Below are 19,187 nucleotides of genomic sequence, written 5' to 3' on the forward strand. Positions count from 1 at the left end.
TTCCACACAGACCGCGTCTGCACGGAAAAAAAAACAAAAACTCATCGCGTGTACTGTCTCACTGAATAACACGTTCCACACATGGATAAAAAAAAACTGTGCTTGTGTGTTGAAGGCTGTGCCGTTTCCTTTCCACATTTCGAACAACTAAGTGCAAGAATGCCACCGTACTGACCACAAGTAATAAGAGGAGATGCTCTGCAGCGTCCCGTCCTACAGAACCCCAACAACTAGACCTCTCTGTAAACACCATTACCTTTGCCAAGCAAGATCTTCCTCTAAAAATATGTTGCGACTGGATTTTCTTCCTCCCACTGGAGTGCGAGGTTCCCCGGGGTCCAGGACAGACAAGGAGCAAGAGGAGTCCGAGAGCGCATTCAAGTCTTCTCCAAATGTATGGCCATCAGTGGAATGTGCATAGTTTATAGCAATCTTACAGCAGTAGGTGCACGCCCGCAGGTCACCTGGGTACAGAGGGCATCATCACTAATGCTACTATACACTTCTCACCTACAAACATGACTGCAGTGCTAAAATGCCTAAGCTTTATGGAAGGAGGCAGCAGTAATCATGCCTGTCACTTGGCTCCTACCCTCACAACCCCTCCATGCCCACCACCGCTTAGAATGCGCCGTGGGATCCTCCGTCTTCCTCAGCACTCATCTCTACATACTTACCATGCAGCACCAGGATAGGATGGCTCGCTCTGAAGACTACTGTCTGGACTAAGTCAGGGACACCATCTGCAGCCATTCGTTTGGCCAATAAAGCTGAAACAAACACCTTGTCTTGATGTCAGAATGATGGCTGGTTTTGGAAATGACCTCTAGTGATTGGTAGTGGTCTACTGCTCGCCATCAGCTGATTGAAGAGGCTGCGGGGCTTAGAGGAGCAGTGCGGCCTCTTCTCAAGCATGTAATGTCACAGTCATTGGTCACATGGCCTCAGAGCATTTGACACGTAAGTGAATGGGATTGAGCTGCAGGGCCAGGCACAACCACTGTACAGTGTACGGTGCTATGCCCGTTAGGCTACATTTACACAAGCAGGAATCTGGCGCAAGTTTGTGCATTGCGAAACGCACGAATATAAACTCTATTAATTTGGAGTTATTCACATAACCGTTTTTTTTTTCCCCCTTGCAGCACATTCTCTCTTGGAAGTCTCGTCCATTGCCGTACAATGTGCATGCCAGTGTGATGTGAGGTTTCCCATTGAAATCAGAGGGGAACACTTGCGATCCTCTGACGTGCGCGAGATGCGTGCCTGGGGATCGCAATTTCAGAGAAGTGATGCAAGGCATTTTTGCATGAAACATGCCTCACATCCGTGTGAAAAATGTACATTAGCAAGCATGATATTGGGCCGAGTTTCTCGGCCAGATATAGCGATCGCCTTAAAGTAGTATTTCCATCTGGGAAATCCTATTTCAATGTGTTTAAAGTCACAAACGATGAGCTGACTCATAACGACGTTTATTTCCAAAACGCTCCGTTCTCCAGATATTGATTCCTCTGGTTCTTTAATGTTTGTTGCCAGGGAAACAGACCACTTCTTCCATGGAAATAGCAGAACACAGCAGTATCCGGTGGTCGGGCTGGAAGCTAGTGTGCATGCGGTCCTGAGATCACGGCCACACTAGATTGAGATGAAAGAAGCGCCGGCCGCCTCTCCTATTTCTTCTCCTCTTACCCAGAGTGCTTCTTATGGGTGAGCGCAATGTTTTAGGATATCGAACACACTGCAACAGTATTTATTCCTGTAGTGGGAATATCCCTTTAAGTGACAGTAATGTACACAGAACCCTGTGGTCACTTTAATTCAGCTGATCAGTGTGGATACCGAAAAAGAGGATCCCTGCTAATCAACTACTGATGACCTAACCTGAGGGTAGATCATCAAAAGTGTTGTCCTGGAAAGCCCCTTTAAGTGGTGGGTTGAAAAGTTTATTCCAGGACTTGGCAAAAAGTTTCTAAAAAGGCAGAGAATAGTGTAAAAGTAAGTAATACTACGTCTTTAACCCCTTTGTGGCCATAATACGCCTTTCTGCTGCCCTCACTAACGGTCTTTCAACCTGCATATACATCTTTTTAAGGCGATGGCTTGGCTGACTACTGACAGCCAGGCTCCTGCTCTAACCTTAGTAGAATGCAGTACATAAGTAATGCAGTGTACCATCTTAGTGATTGCATCTTCCAAGTTGCCCTCAGGTCAGGTGCGCATGAACAGCACATGACTACCGAGGCCAGTGATTGGCTACAGAAGCTTTTTGAAAACTTTCCAAAAAACCCTTTTAAAAGGTGAAGCATACAACTGAAAATTGGCTGTGGCGAGCACTTCTATAAGACTAAGGTCCCTCATTGAGGACCGTATTACTTGTGTTTCCGTGTTCACCAAATTTAAAAGCTGCTCACAAGCTGTGTGATTAAAAAAAAAAAAGTATTTTTTTTTCCTATATGTGAAAAGCTTCAAGTTACTTTGCTCACTCTACTAGTTCATCTACTCCCAGTGTCCCAACATATAATCCTCTACTGGTAAATAACTGGCCCCACCGTCTACCAGACAGCACTAGGAGGACTCGTGCCAACCTGTGTAACCCATGAACTTCCCAGGGATCTCCTGGTTGCAACAACGGCTACAGAAAATCTGACCACATAGTCGACAGTGATGCCTCCGGCGGAAAGTGGTGAATTTTTCATTGCAGTCGTAGCATTCTTTACATTGACTGTCAGGCATCCAATACTGCTTCAGGTCACTGTCCTGGGGAAAAAAGAAAACACCTCTGTCAATACACCATGATAGAGTCATGGAAACCCTCAGCTAGGTGATCAGCAGCTCAGACCGCAGGTTACCTGACTCCTTCCTTCCATAATCTCCTTAAGGCGCTTGACCACCGTGCTGAGACTGCGCAGCTGCACGGCCGTGCGAGGATCGTGACCTAAAGGGGGCTCCGGTTTTCTTCTAGTCTCTAAAGTAAAACCGAGGACCCTGGTTACTAACATTGTGACCACTCATGGCTAAGCATGTATTGTTATGGACTACAGCTGTTGTCAGACAGCTGACAGATCAGTGCAATTATGTTTGGAAGCATTTCAAAGCCTTGTCTAAGAAAAAAAAATTAAATAGTGAAAAAACACAGTATATACAGAAGTGTAAATACATACCTGAATGTCATTTCTAACGCTTGTTTCGGGCAATCACTGTGGAATGAAAATGGCCGCTGAGCATAGATCCCGCCCTGCTAGTACAGGTAGAGAGAGAGAGGCTGTTCTCTCTGCCTGTCAGTAGTTACCCCTCTGATGGAGGAGAGAACAGCAGTATGCTGCCCACATAACATCTGTATATGCAGAGTACAGCTGGGGCCCTGGCGTAGCTCTCCGTTAAGAGTCGGGAGACAACGGGATGAAATATCCAACTCCTCTTATTTAGTGAATTAAAAGCCAGCAAAATAACGGTGATTCATGGGGAAAAGTAAGGGGGGAGGGGGGTGGCACCCTAACCAGAAACTATGAAGGTGTTCCCCCCGAAAAGTATATCTTTTGCTAGCTCACTAAATAAAAGAGGAGTTGGATATTTCATCCTGGTGTCTCACGACTTTTTGGAGAGTTGCGTCACCAGCTTTATTATCCACCTGTCTAGGTTTACCTGGCTGGCAGCACCTCCACCACTACTTTCTATGACCCTCCTGAAGGCCAAGTTCTCCAGCCTTGGACATCCCTTTGGCTCTTCACCACCTTCCTTTCCCCCCTTCATATCTCCGCTATATCTGAGCGGAAGGAACGGAGCTTTTTCACTCACAGCATGAATACCGGCGCTGCTGCTGCTCCCACGCTGTACGGGCAGGCGCACACTTGCTGTCGTTTGCTGCCCACATGGACGACCTGCACATTCACATGCATTTGCCATTTCTCATCCTTGATGCTGATAGGAATAGGACGTGCTAGGAGTTTTTTCCCATGGACTTTTGGTCTGCATGAAAAAAAGGCAGCGTGCAGCGCCCCATTTGCTATAACGGGTGCGTGTACTGTCCGTAAATCAACACAGACAAGGACCCAAACACGCGTGTGAGTCGGAGGCCTCAGGCTGCCTGTCCACAGGAGAATTTTCATTGCGTTCCCCGCAGCGATAATCCGGTCGCGGGGAACACAGTGAACGCTTTCCATAGCGTTGCTAAGGGAAGCACAGCCCGCCCCCTGTCCACGAGCGGAGAATCATAGCGATGATTCGCAGCATGCTGCGTTTTGCCGCAATTCTCCACGGTGAGACTGTCAGATAGGGTCAGTGCAGAGAACAGTCAGCCATCTCCTGCTTCCCGGCGGCGGCGGCCTGCCGCAGGATATCGCTATGCCCACAGACAGGAAGCCTTAGACACATCCCCCACAACAGCCACCTCCTCTGTGTGCAAATACTGTGTTCCTCCAGCCCTCTGACCGTGGAGAGCTTACGTCAGCAGCGACAGCCATAGATACTGCTGTCCTCTCCTTCAGAGGGGCTCCAATGCAGGAAATCATTACCGATGGGCAGAGCAGGAAGGAGAGCTTAGGTTGGTGTTCAGCTATGCCCTATCACGACACATCCCAGCAGGACGGCTTCTGTAGTTAGCGACCATTTTCATTCCCCAATTAGGGTCCCTTAGACAAAACAAGCAGTTAGAAGTTAGTAAAGTTGTTTAGGTAAGTATTTAAACTACTGTATATTCAGCGTTTTTCACTAGTTAATCAGTTGTTCACTGGGTCGCTGTACTTGTGCATTGAGCCAATTTCTGCAGGAAACAAACAGCTCTGTTCACAGAGCAGTGGTCAAGCTTGGTATTACATGCATAGTTCCCATTGAAGGCCTGTAATACCAAACTCAGCCATTGCAGTGAGAACGGAGCTGTCTGCTTCCTGCATAAATCAGCTGCGTGCATAAGCACGACAACCGGGCAAACAGCTCATCAGCATGGATACTAATCAATGGACCCCTGCTGATCTACTATTGCTTGCCTGTAATGAGCATAGGCCATCAAGAGTTTGCAACTAGCCAACCCCTTTAAATTTTTGTTTATTTCTTAAACAATCCCTTTATGAATAACCAGGTTTTTGGTACAGTTTCATCAAATACAAATATGGATGAGTTTCAGACCCCACAGTACCAGGAGCAAAGACTGAGAGGTTTGGAAGGTTGGTTTACAACATGGAGAAAACAAATAGAAGTCATCACTAGCATTAAAAACGGTGGCCTTACATTGAAGCATCTCCCCGATGTGTCCTGTAGGGAATTACTTTACAGCGTGTGATACGATTCGCTATAAGGGGATAAGCCACACACCCCAAGTATACAACGCAGTCACCATGTCATAAGGAACCAACACCTTATACACAGACAGAAGACAGAACGTCCTCCAATCCAGCAAAGGGTTAACACGCCCAAACCCACAAGGGAAGGAACCCAGAACCCCAACCTGAAAGGTGCCGTTATTCCATTCTCCAACTAAATCTGACAACGGGCATGACTAAACGCACAGCGGGCACAGCCAGACCACACCACCAGACCACGCCACCCATGCACAGCGGGTACAACTAAACCGCGCCACCCACACACAGCGGGCACAACTACAAGCAGGGAGCACACCGCACCACCCACAACGGGCATCACTAGACGCAGGGAGCGCACCGCACCACCCCCACATACAGTGGACATGACTACGCTCAGGGAGCGCATCGCACCACACACATACAGCGGTCACGACTAGACGCAGGGAGCACGTACAATGGGCATGGCTACGCTCAGGGAGCGCATCGCACCACACACATACAGCGGGCACGACTAGATGCAGGGAGCACGTACAATGGGCATGGCTACATGCAGGGAGCGCACCTCCCGACACGCGCACAGCGGGCACGACTAGGCGCAGGGAGCGCACCTCCCGACACGCGCACAGCGGGCACGACTAGGCGCAGGGAGCGCACCTCCCGACACTCGCACAGCGGGCACGACTAGGCGCAGGGAGCGCACCTCCCGACACGCGCACAGCGGGCACTAGACGCAGGGAGCGCACCTCCCGACACGCGCACAGCGGGCACTAGACGCAGGGAGCGCACCTCACGACGCGCACAATGGGCACGACTAGACGCAGGGAGCGCACCGCACTACACACGTACAATGGGCACGACTAGACGCAGAGAGCGCACTGCACTACACACGTACAATGGGCATGGCTACATGCAGGAAGCACATCGCACCCATACAGTAGGCATGACTAGACGCAGGGAGCGCACCTCACGACGCGCACAATGGGCACGACTAGACGCAGGGAGCGCACCGCACTACACACGTACAATGGGCACGACTAGACGCAGAGAGCGCACCGCACTACACACGTACAATGGGCACGGCTACATGCAGGAAGCACATCGCACCCATACAGTAGGCATGACTAGACGCAGGGAGCGCACCACACCACCCCCACGTACAATGGACATGACTACGCTCAGGGAGCGCATCGCACCACACACATACAGCGGGCATGACTAGACGCAGGGAGCACGTACAATGGGCATGGCTACATGCAGGAAGCACACCGCACCCATCCAGCAGGCACGACTAGACGCAGGGAGCGCACCTCACGACACGCGTGCAATGGGCACGACTACACGCAGAGAGCGCACCGCGCGACACGCGTACAATGGGTACGACTACACGCGTTCAATGGGCACGAATACACACAGGGAGCGCACCGCACGACACGCGTACAATGGGCATGACTACACACAGGGAGTGCACCACTCCACACCCATAGAGCGGGAACGACTAGACGCAGGGAGCACGCCGCACTACACACGTACAATGTGCATGACTACACACAGGGAGCGCACCGCACTACACACGTACAATGGGCATGACTACACACAGGGAGCGCACCACTCCACACCCATAGAGCGGGAACGAATAGACGCAGGGAGCACGCAGCACTACATACGTACAATGGGCACGACTACACGCAGAGAGCACACCGCAGCAAACAAATACAGCAGCTACCGTATTTGTTCAGAATGGGGCCTGCGTACGCCTGACATCAGTCACTACACCGCCCGGCGTGACTCCTGCCATCGTTCACTCAAAACTTCACACTGGGAAAGAGAACGGAATGATAACTGCACCAATACAAATAAGGTACAAGATAATTAAATTAACACAGAAGGAAAAGAAAGCAGCATACAATAATTAGACCCGATGCAAAGTGTGGCAGGCGAAGCACGTGGCAGTACGCACCTGAGCTGACGGACGACCTCCTCTCTCCCAGCAGCTGGACTGGGAACTTTACGGCCTGCGAGGTCGGGGAGTGATGAGGACTGGACCAGGAGCTCCTTACCCCGTGGTCGCTGGGCCCAACCTCTGACCTCTCCGCAGCAGACACCGTTCGGACCTCATCTGTAAGAGCAGCACAACACCGTTACTGCACAACTCCAGTAGCGCTTCCATGGCAGACCGCTGTAGTCACATGACACAATCGTGCTTCGATGGCGGAGAGAGCGTCAGGCGGACCGCCACAGTCACATGACAGAGCCGTGCTTCCATGGCGGAGAGAGCGTCAGGTGGACAACCGCAGTGACATGACACAGCCGTGCTTCCATGGTGGAAAGAGCGTCAAGCGGACCGCCACAGTCACATGACAGAGCCGTGCTTCCATGGCGGAGAGAGCGTCAGGTGGAATGCCAAAGTCACATGACACAACCGCAAGAAACATGTCATCATCCGCCTTCTTGCTGGGTTAGACTGTAAGAATAGCGCAATAGATGAAATACAACAAGTGCATAAAAGTGTGACTTTACCGTTGTAGATGTACAGACAGGCGGGAGCCATAATCCTGACCACAGACCTCTAACCCCTAGATGCACTGTACGTCCTGGCTGGGAAAGGGATGTAAGCCGACGTCCTAGAGACGGCATGGGCTGAGAAGCGGAGCCCGTACCATCCGCAGCGGCAGACGGAAGAGGCTGACAGACGGCCTCTCGGTGAAGACACTCTGATCCCAGCTGTTAACCCCTTACATGCTGAGATTCATGTTCACCGTAGCATATAAAAAAGGCATAGAGGGAGGACGCCATTTAAATATAGAGGGCAATGGGTGGCCATGGAAACCGGATACCAGACAGTGACATTCAAATCTGCCATGGCCTGTGATTGCCAGAAGTACTACAAAGTATTTTAAGAACAAGCATAGCTTTAAAAAAAAAAATTTAAATCGCCCACTTCCCCCACTTTCTTCAAAAAATAAAAAAAATAAAAAATTATATATATATACCCCAAAATGTTATCAATAAAAACAGCAGCTTGTCAAACAAAAAACAAGCCGTTATAACGATAGAAAAATAATAAGGTTCTGGGGACTTTAGATGCCGATCCGTTATGTGGCGGTGAGGAGTCTACGGCGCGGCCCGGAGCTCGGTCTAGCAGATGCTATGATAAAAGGAGAGTTTTGATCTCGTCTGTTAACCTTTTAGGTCAAAGCTGACTGAACATTCAGTTAGCTGGAGGGGGCGGGCTCTGGCACCCCATTAGTCACCCTGCAACACCATCATGGGGTGATGATGGGCTCGTGAAGACTCCCAGGGCTGCCATACATAGATGCCTATGAAGCCCAGCCTATAGCAATAGTGAACGGGCGACATTAAACATCACTATATTCTGCAATACTGTAGTATTGCACTACAAGCGATCAAGTGATCACAAGTTCAAGCCCCCTATAGGGACTAAGATTAGAAAAAGTAGTTGAAGGGGCTGGTACCCCTGGAAAGGAAGAGTAAACAAGGGGACAGATGACTATCTGGAGAGGGGGACATATTGGACATGAGTGCATTATGGATACAATGAGATAGAAGCATCACTACACGCAGGATGTGCCCATCAGTCCATCTGCAGCGGGCACACACTCATCTGCTTGAGCACATCATCCCATCTGCAGTGCAGACCGCGGACAAGCACTTATCTCCCGCAGCTGCATCTCTGTGGCTGGCAGAAGGGGCCATACTGGGGAGGCTCCTTTATAGGCCGAGGCGCTGCCCACATATACGCTTGCAACTGTGATTGGAACTTTTTGTATTTTTTTTTTAATGGCTTGCATTTTAGACCTATGATGTTTGTAACCCTGTGTTTCCCAGTGGCTGCTGACTTCGTATAGACCAGGGTGGATCACGTACTTCTTCCATCGGACCTATGAAGATCACTAACCAGAAACATCTCTGGAGGCTTTTCCACTATATGTAGAAACGTATCCTGACCGAAAAACTTAAAGGGCCACTGAGGAGATTTTATATAGCCAGCCCCCAGCATATGTACGTCAGCTAGTCTTACCTTGGTTAGTTATTCCTTTCTGTCAGACTCCTCGCCTCCGACGGTCATGTGATCTCAGTTCTGACTAATTCGATTTACTTGGGGTTATGTATTCTTTTTCTAGTCAGTTTCTCAGTCTGTGTAAGGCTGCCTGTTCACGGGCGGGTTTGAATTGCGTTCCCCACGACGATAATCCGGCTGCGGGGAACGCAGTGAAAGCTCTCCATAGCGTTGCTATTGAGAGTGCTTCCCCCCTTGTACACAAGCGGAGAATCATTGCGATTCTCCACTGGCGGGCGATAATTCGCAGCATGCTGCGAATTTACTGTGATAGGCTGACAGCGGACATCCGTCTGCCGGCTCCTGCTCCCAAGCGGCGGTATCCAGCGACGGATCTCCGCCACGCCCGTGGACAGGCAAGCCTACTGCCATTACATGACTCTATTATAGCAACTGCCTAGAGGGGGATGCAGAAACTCCTCTCACAGTTACTGATGAAGATCACACAGGTATAATAGAGGAGATCACAGCTCATCCTCCTGATTGGATAAATATGGTCTGTAGCTTATTTAGGTGACTATAGAAGGTAATTGTTAAACTGTCCCACTAGCAAGCAAAATGGTATAACCTTAGCTAAGGTTGTGCTGATGCATCATGGGATTGCTGCGAGACTGAAAGTAAAAAATATCTCAGGCTCAAGATGGTGGCTGATAAGCATCAGACTAGGGGCTGCAGTACATGTAAGTGGCTGCGGTACATAGAGAAGACCTCCAGAAAGATAGGCAAGCAGGTGAGGGGGGCAGGGATAGAAAAATGAGTTTTTTTTTTCTAGAGTGGCCCTTTAAAGTACCTTTACACAGGGCGATTATTGGCCAAGTTATTGTTGGAAACCACTTACTTGGGCGACCGTCATCCCGTGTACAAGCAGCCATTGAGAGGGCCCTGAGCAACAAATCGCTGACTTGTCGGAGTCTCTTGGTTTGAAGCACTAATAACCGTGTAAACAGGAGCCACGCAATGTTTGAGCGACTCCTGTTAACAGTGAATGGAGGCGGACGTCCGAGACGATCCGCGGCGCGCTCCACCTCCATTCACTGGAATGACTATTGGTCCTGGGTCAGATAGTCACCGGTACTGCTGCGGGGCGCTAGTGCACCCCAATATTCGGGCCGTGTAAAGGTAATGCTAATCCACCACATGCTGAGGGCACACAGGCTGTCCTACGGGGCGGATACTTAAGGGGGTCCAAAGTCAGGAGTCATTACCAGATTCCCGGAATCAGAAGATTGCGCTGGTTTACTTTAATCTAGCAAACATGAATATTCCAAAGTGGCGAGATTATTTACCCCTTCCGGATTCTTCTACGATAGCTCCCTCTCGGGTCGGTAGAGGACATGTGTCAGCTGTGCCCCCTTATCCAATAGTGAGGGCACGACGACCAGGCTGTACATCTGCAGAGGGCGCTGCATGTACCTGTGTGGCCAACACCCTACAGAGGCCTTCGGATTGGCTGACCAGCAGTATTTAGCACCACAAATACACTTTTGGTCGCGGCTCCAAGAAAAAAAAAAAGTAATAAAAAGCAATTTGAATGTATCCAAATACAGAACCAAAAACCACAGGACTAAAGAGCGGAGCGCCACACAGCGCCGGGGCAGAGGATGGCGGCACACAGCTATATTATTAAGGAATTTTACGTTTGTTTTTTTTAATGACCCCCAGAATAAAGATAGGGGGTCACTTACCGCCCCGTGGGTCTGCCGTCAGCCAGCTGACAGTTTACAGCTCCCCATCTTTTCTGAGCCGTTCATAGATTACCTTTATTAAAGCGGAACAGGTTCACAAAGGAGCTGTAGGCCGACTTGAAGGGGGGGTCATCTTGGTCTGGGGTCAAAGGCTTAAAGTGAGTGAGATGGGAAGGACTACTCGGAGACCGAGGCGGCTCGCCGGCAGGTTCCAGTGTCGGAGAGGATTTGTCAGATGTGGCCATCTCATGAGACCTCGGAGGAAACGAGAACACGGTAAGGTTATAGAAGTGATTAACCCCGTACAGTCCGGGAGGAGAGCTGATTGTTCTGCAGGAAGGTAGAACGAGCTCTGCTCATCCAAAACTGCAGTCGGCTGTCGCTCCGCTTCTTTTGCCTCGCTTCTGGTGTCCTTCTAATGCAGAGACTCCTGGCCCTTAGGGTGGACACCCACTAGCCATTTTTTTTTATTTCACTGCGAGAGCGAAACGCTCGCCTCACGGCGCAAAAAAAAAGCTGCAATATCACCAATGCTTTCAATGGGGTGGGCAGCAGCGCCAGCATCACTGAAAGCTTAGGGAGTATATGGCAGACTCCTGCCACTGGAGGTTCCTTCATCCCCGCAGAAATCCTCTGCCACAGCTGTTGCAGAAGTCCAGGATGCTATCCCACTGCTTTCAATGGGGTCGGTGCTGCTGCTCCCCCACTGAAAGCAGTAGTTTCTAGACAACTCCCGCGGCAGGATGTTCGGGGAAGGGCTTGAAACACAAGACACTTACACCGATCCCCTCCTACACACTGGAGAAGCTGAAACCGGTCCCCCCCCACACACACACACACACCGGAGCTGCCGGTCTACACATACATACACACTGGAGCGGCTCACGCCGCTCCCCCCACACACACCGGAGCTGCCGGTCTACACATACATACACACGGGAGAAGCTGACACCGGTCCCCCCCCCCACACACACCGGAGCTGCCGGTCTACACATACATACACACAGGAGCCGCTCACGCCGCTCCCCCCACACACACCGGAGCTGCCGGTCTACACATACATACACACTGGAGACGCTCCCCCCACACACACCGGAGCTGCCAGTCTACACATACATACACACTGGAGCCGCTCACGCCGCTCCCCACACACACACACCGGAGCTGCCGGTCTACACATACATACACACACCGTGCTGCTGACACCGGTCCCCCCACACACACCGGAGCTGCCGGTCTACACATACATACACACAGGAGCCGCTCACGCCGCTCCCCACACACACACCGGAGCTGCCGGTCTACACATACATACACACGGGAGCCGCTCATGCCGCTCCCCCCAAACGCACGCACCGGAACTGCCGATCTACACATACATACACACATTGATGTCGCTGACACCAGTCCCCCCACACGCACACATCGGAGCTGCCGGTCTATCCATACACACCGGTGCTGCTGACGCCACTACCCCCACATGCACACACCGGAGGTGCCGGACTACACATACATACATACATACATACACACGGGCCGCAGCTGCCGGTCTACATATACATATACATATATATATATATACACATATACATATACACATACACACACCGGTGCCGTCGGTCCCCTCCTACACACTGGAGCCGCCGATCTACACATACACACTCTGGTGCCGCTAACGCCGATCCCCCCACAAGCACGCACCGGAGCTACTGGTCTACACATACATACACACACACCGGTGCCGCTGATGCCAGTCGCACACACGCAAACACAAGCTGCCGGTCTACACATACATATCAGTGCCACTGACGTCGGTCACACACACACACACACACACACACACACACACACACACACACACACACACACACACACACACACACACACCGGAGCTGCCGGTCTACACATACATACACACAGGTGCCGCTGACGCCGGTCCGCCCACACACACGCAACGGAGCTACCGGCCTGCCTATCTACACACACACACACACACACACACACACACACACACCAGTGCCGCTGACGCCAGTCCCCCCACATGCACCGCAGCTGCCGGTCTACACATACATACATACATACACCGCTGACGCCGGTCTACACATACATACACACATACATACACCGCTGACGCCGGTCTACACATACACACACACATACATACACCGCTGACGCCGGTCTACACATACACACACACCGGTGCCGCTGACGCCAGTCCCCCCACATGCACCGCAGCTGCCGGTCTACACATACATACACACTGGAGCCGCTGACGCCGGTGCCCCCACAAGCACCAGAGCTGCAGGTCTACACATACATGCCGCTGACGCCGGTCGCCCCACACGCACCAGAGCTGCCGGTCTACACATACATGCCGCTGACGCCGGTCGCCCCACACGCACCAGAGCTGCCGGTCTACACATACATACCGATGCCGCTGACGCCGGTCTACACATACATACCGATGCCGCCGGTCGCCCCACACGCACCAGAGCTGCCGGTCTACACATACATACCGATGCCGCCGGTCGCCCCACACGCACCAGAGCTGCCGGTCTACACATACATACCGATGCCGCCGGTCGCCCCACACTCACCAGAGCTGCCGGTCTACACATACATACATACACCGCTGACGCCGGTCTACACATACATACACACATACATACATACATACACCGCTGACGCCGGTCTACACATACATACATACACACATACATACATACACCGCTGACGCCGGTCTACACATACATACACCGCTGACGCCGGTCTACACATACACACATACACACACACCGGTGCCGCTGACGCCAGTCCCCCCACATGCACCGCAGCTGCCGGTCTACACATACATACCGATGCCGCCGGTCGCCCCACACGCACCAGAGCTGCCGGTCTACACATACATACATACATACATACACCGCTGACGCCGGTCTACACATACATACACACATACATACATACACCGCTGACGCCGGTCTACACATACATACATACATACACCGCTGACGCCGGTCTACACATACATACACACATACATACACCGCTGACGCCGGTCTACACATACATACATACACACATACATACATACATACACCGCTGACGCCGGTCTACACATACATACACCGCTGACGCCGGTCTACACATACACACACACCGGTGCCGCTGACGCCAGTCCCCCCACATGCACCGCAGCTGCCGGTCTACACATACATACCGATGCCGCCGGTCGCCCCACACGCACCAGAGCTGCCGGTCTACACATACATACATACATACACCGCTGACGCCGGTCTACACATACATACACACATACATACATACACCGCTGACGCCGGTCTACACATACATACACACATACATACATACACCGCTGACGCCGGTCTACACATACATACACACATACATACATACACCGCTGACGCCGGTCTACACATACACACACACCGGTGCCGCTGACGCCAGTCCCCCCACATGCACCGCAGCTGCCGGTCTACACATACATACACACTGGAGCCGCTGACGCCGGTGCCCCCACAAGCACCAGAGCTGCAGGTCTACACACACACAAAATGGAACCGCTGACGCCGGTCCCCCCACACGCACCAGTGGTGCAAGTCTACACATATTGGAGCTGCTGATGCCGGTCCCCCCCACACGCACCGGAGCTGCCGGTCTACACATACATACACACCGGTGTCGCTGACGCCGGTCCGCCCACACCCACCGGAGCTGCCGGTCTACACATACATACATACACACCGGTGTCGCTGACGCCGGTCCGCCCACACCCACCGGAGCTGCCGGTCTACACATACATACACACCCACCGGTGCCGCTGATGCCAGTCGCACACACGCACGCGCAAACACAAGCTGCCGGTCTACACATACATATCAGTGCCACTGACGTCGGTCACACACACACACACACACACACACACACACACACACACCGGAGCTGCCGGTCTACACATACATACACACAGGTGCCGCTGACGCCGGTCCGCCCACACACACGCAACGGAGCTACCGGCCTGCCTATCTACACACACACACACACACACACCAGTGCCGCTGACGCCAGTCCCCCCACATGCACCGCAGCTGCCGGTCTACACATACATACATACATACACCGCTGACGCCGGTCTACACATACATACACACATACATACACCGCTGACGCCGGTCTACACATACACACACACATACATACACCGCTGACGCCGGTCTACACATACACACACACCGGTGCCGCTGACGCCAGTCCCCCCACATGCACCGCAGCTGCCGGTCTACACATACATACACACTGGAGCCGCTGACGCCGGTGCCCCCACAAGCACCAGAGCTGCAGGTCTACACATACATGCCGCTGACGCCGGTCGCCCCACACGCACCAGAGCTGCCGGTCTACACATACATGCCGCTGACGCCGGTCGCCCCACACGCACCAGAGCTGCCGGTCTACACATACATACCGATGCCGCTGACGCCGGTCTACACATACATACCGATGCCGCCGGTCGCCCCACACGCACCAGAGCTGCCGGTCTACACATACATACCGATGCCGCCGGTCGCCCCACACGCACCAGAGCTGCCGGTCTACACATACATACCGATGCCGCCGGTCGCCCCACACTCACCAGAGCTGCCGGTCTACACATACATACATACACCGCTGACGCCGGTCTACACATACATACACACATACATACATACATACACCGCTGACGCCGGTCTACACATACACACACACCGATGCCGCTGACGCCGGTCCCCCCACACGCACCGGAGCTGCCGGTCTACACATACATACCGATGCCGCCGGTCGCCCCACACGCACCAGAGCTGCCGGTCTACACATACATACATACATACATACACCGCTGACGCCGGTCTACACATACATACACACACACATACACCGCTGACGCCGGTCTACACATACATACATACATACACCGCTGACGCCGGTCTACACATACATACACACATACATACACCGCTCTACACATACATACACACATACATACACCGCTGACGCCGGTCTACACATACATACACCGCTGACGCCGGTCTACACATACATACACCGCTGACGCCGGTCTACACATACACACACACCGGTGCCGCTGACGCCAGTCCCCCCACATGCACCGCAGCTGCCGGTCTACACATACATACCGATGCCGCCGGTCGCCCCACACGCACCAGAGCTGCCGGTCTACACATACATACATACATAGCTGACGCCGGTCTACACATACATACACACATACATACATACACCGCTGATGCCGGTCTACACATACATACATACACCGCTGACGCCGGTCTACACATACATACACACATACATACATACATACACCGCTGACGCCGGTCTACACATACACACACACCGGTGCCGCTGACGCCAGTCCCCCCACATGCACCGCAGCTGCCGGTCTACACATACATACCAATGCCGCCGGTCGCCCCACACGCACCAGAGCTGCCGGTCTACACATACATACATACATACACCGCTGACGCCGGTCTACACATACATACACACATACATACATACATACACCGCTGACGCCGGTCTACACATACATACACACATACACCGCTGACGCCGGTCTACACATACATACACACATACATACATACATACACCGCTGACGCCGGTCTACACATACATACACACATACATACATACACCGCTGACGCCGGTCTACACATACACACACACCGGTGCCGCTGACGCCAGTCCCCCCACATGCACCGCAGCTGCCGGTCTACACATACATACACACTGGAGCCGCTGACGCCGGTGCCCCCACAAGCACCAGAGCTGCAGGTCTACACACACACAAAATGGAACCGCTGACGCCGGTCCCCCCACACGCACCAGTGGTGCAAGTCTACACATATTGGAGCTGCTGACGCCGGTCCGCCCACACGCACCGGAGCTGCCGGTCTACACATACATACACACCGGTGTCGCTGACGCCGGTCCGCCCACACCCACCGGAGCTGCCGGTCTACACATACATACACACCGGTGTCGCTGACGCCGGTCCGCCCACACCCACCGGAGCTGCCGCTCTACACATACATACATACACACCGGTGTCGCTGACGCCGGTCCGCCCACACCCACCGGAGCTGCCGGTCTACACATACATACATACATACATACACACCGGTGTCGCTGACGCCGGTCCGCCCACACGCACCGGAGCTGCCGGTCTACACATACATACATACATACACACCGGTGCCGCTGACGCCAGTCCCCCCACACGCACCGGAGCTGCCGGTCTACACATACATACACATCGGTGTCGCTGACGCCGGTCCGCCCACACCCACCGGAGCTGCCGGTCTACACATACATACATACATACACACCGGTGTCGCTGACGCCGGTCCGCCCACACGCACCGGAGCTGCCGGTCTACACATACATACACACACACATCGGTGTCGCTGACGCCGGTCCGCCCACACACACCGGAGCTGCCGGTCTACACATACATACATACATATACACCGGTGTCGCTGACGCCGGTCCGCCCACACGCACCGGAGCTGCCGGTCTACACATACATACATACATATACACCGGTGTCGCTGACGCCGGTCCGCCCACACGCACCGGAGCTGCCGGTCTACACATACATACATACACACCGGTGCCGCTGACGCCAGTCCCCCCACACGCACCGGAGCTGCCGGTCTACACATACATACACATCGGTGTCGCTGACGCCGGTCCGCCCACACCCACCGGAGCTGCCGGTCTACACATACATACATACATACACACCGGTGTCGCTGACGCCGGTCCGCCCACACGCACCGGAGCTGCCGGTCTACACATACATACACACACACACATCGGTGTCGCTGACGCCGGTCCGCCCACACACACCGGAGCTGCCGGTCTACACATACATACACACACACATCGGTGTCGCTGACGCCGGTCCGCCCACACACACCGGAGCTGCCGGTCTACACATACATACATACATACATATACACCGGTGTCGCTGACGCCGGTCCGCCCACACGCACCGGAGCTGCCGGTCTACACATACATACACACCGATGCTGCTGACACCAGTCCGCCCACACGCACCAGAGCTGCCGGTCTACACATACATACACACTGGAGCCGCTGACGCCGGTCCACCCCACACGCACCAGAGCTACCGGCCTATCTATCTATCTATTTATCTATCTATTCATCCATCCAGCCATCCAGCCCCCCTACACACCGGAGCTGAGGCCGGTCCCCCACTACACAGCGCAGCCGCTTGCCCCGGCCCCTGAACCGACACTCACCTCTCCTCGCAGCTTCCTGTTTCCCTGCCGATCAGCTGATCGCCCACCAGCCAAGCAGCAGTAATCGGAGGCAGAGAGCAGACTGAAGTAGCCGATCGCCGCACTAGCAGAGGCCTGCTGAGAGCAGAGCGCGGGTCGCCATGGTAACCGCTGCGGGCGGGAAGCTGTCTGCTGTCAGCGCTCGGCGGCCTCACTACTAACACAACCCAGCCAGAACATTAATACCACTGACAGGCCGCACAGGTCTCGGGGCCGCGTAGAGCCTCCAGAGCTGAGCGCTGTAAATACACCGGAACAACCCGTCAGAATCTACAGGCTTGCTCGGCGCCATTCGTTTCCCCCATCATGCCGGTTTCAGACGAGTGTATTGTACCACGTCCACCACTGGAGGTCCGTACAACACTGGAGGGTACCATGTCCGCACCTGGGAGCACCACGTTCGCCACTGGGGGCACCACGACCGCCCCTGGAGGTCCGCACAGCACTAGGGGGTACCACGTCCGCCTCTGGAGGTCCGTGTGACACTGGGGGGCACCACGACTGCCACTTGAGGTCCGTACAGCACTAGGGGGTACCACGTCCGCCTCTGGAGGTCCGTGTGACACTGGGGGGCACCACGACCGCCACTGAAGGTCCGTACAGCACTAGGGGGTACCACGTCCGCCTCTGGAGGTCCGTGTGACACTGGTGGGCACCACGACCGCCACTTGAGGTCCGTACGACACTGGGGACTTCCACGACTGGAGGTCCGTGCGACACTGGTGGGCACCACGACCGC

General features: G+C 53.5%; 1 protein-coding gene across 4 annotated transcripts in view; it reads right to left on the reverse strand.

Moving 5' to 3' along the window:
• The window catches only part of PIKFYVE (phosphoinositide kinase, FYVE-type zinc finger containing), a 201,609-nt gene extending 183,140 nt beyond the window's left edge, over positions 1 to 18,469 (reverse strand). For 2 of the 4 annotated variants that reach the window (XM_066577223.1, XM_066577222.1), the window contains exons 1-5: positions 11,134 to 11,874; positions 7,255 to 7,413; positions 2,853 to 2,968; positions 2,589 to 2,760; positions 257 to 464 (exon numbers count right to left, since the gene is read on the reverse strand). In XM_066577223.1, the coding sequence (XP_066433320.1) occupies positions 257 to 464; positions 2,589 to 2,760; positions 2,853 to 2,968; positions 7,255 to 7,413; positions 11,134 to 11,305 (827 nt within the window). In that variant the 5' untranslated portion in view covers positions 11,306 to 11,874. Of the gene's footprint in view, positions 1 to 256; positions 465 to 2,588; positions 2,761 to 2,852; positions 2,969 to 7,254; positions 7,414 to 11,133; positions 11,875 to 18,342; positions 18,382 to 18,409 lie in introns of those variants that run through there. The other 2 variants (XM_066577221.1, XM_066577220.1) reach the window with 2 other exon arrangements.
• Between the last annotated feature and the right edge of the window lie 718 nt (positions 18,470 to 19,187).

The sequence above is a fragment of the Eleutherodactylus coqui genome, chromosome 8 (genome assembly GCF_035609145.1).
Source record: "Eleutherodactylus coqui strain aEleCoq1 chromosome 8, aEleCoq1.hap1, whole genome shotgun sequence".
Classification (NCBI taxonomy): domain Eukaryota; kingdom Metazoa; phylum Chordata; class Amphibia; order Anura; family Eleutherodactylidae; genus Eleutherodactylus; species Eleutherodactylus coqui.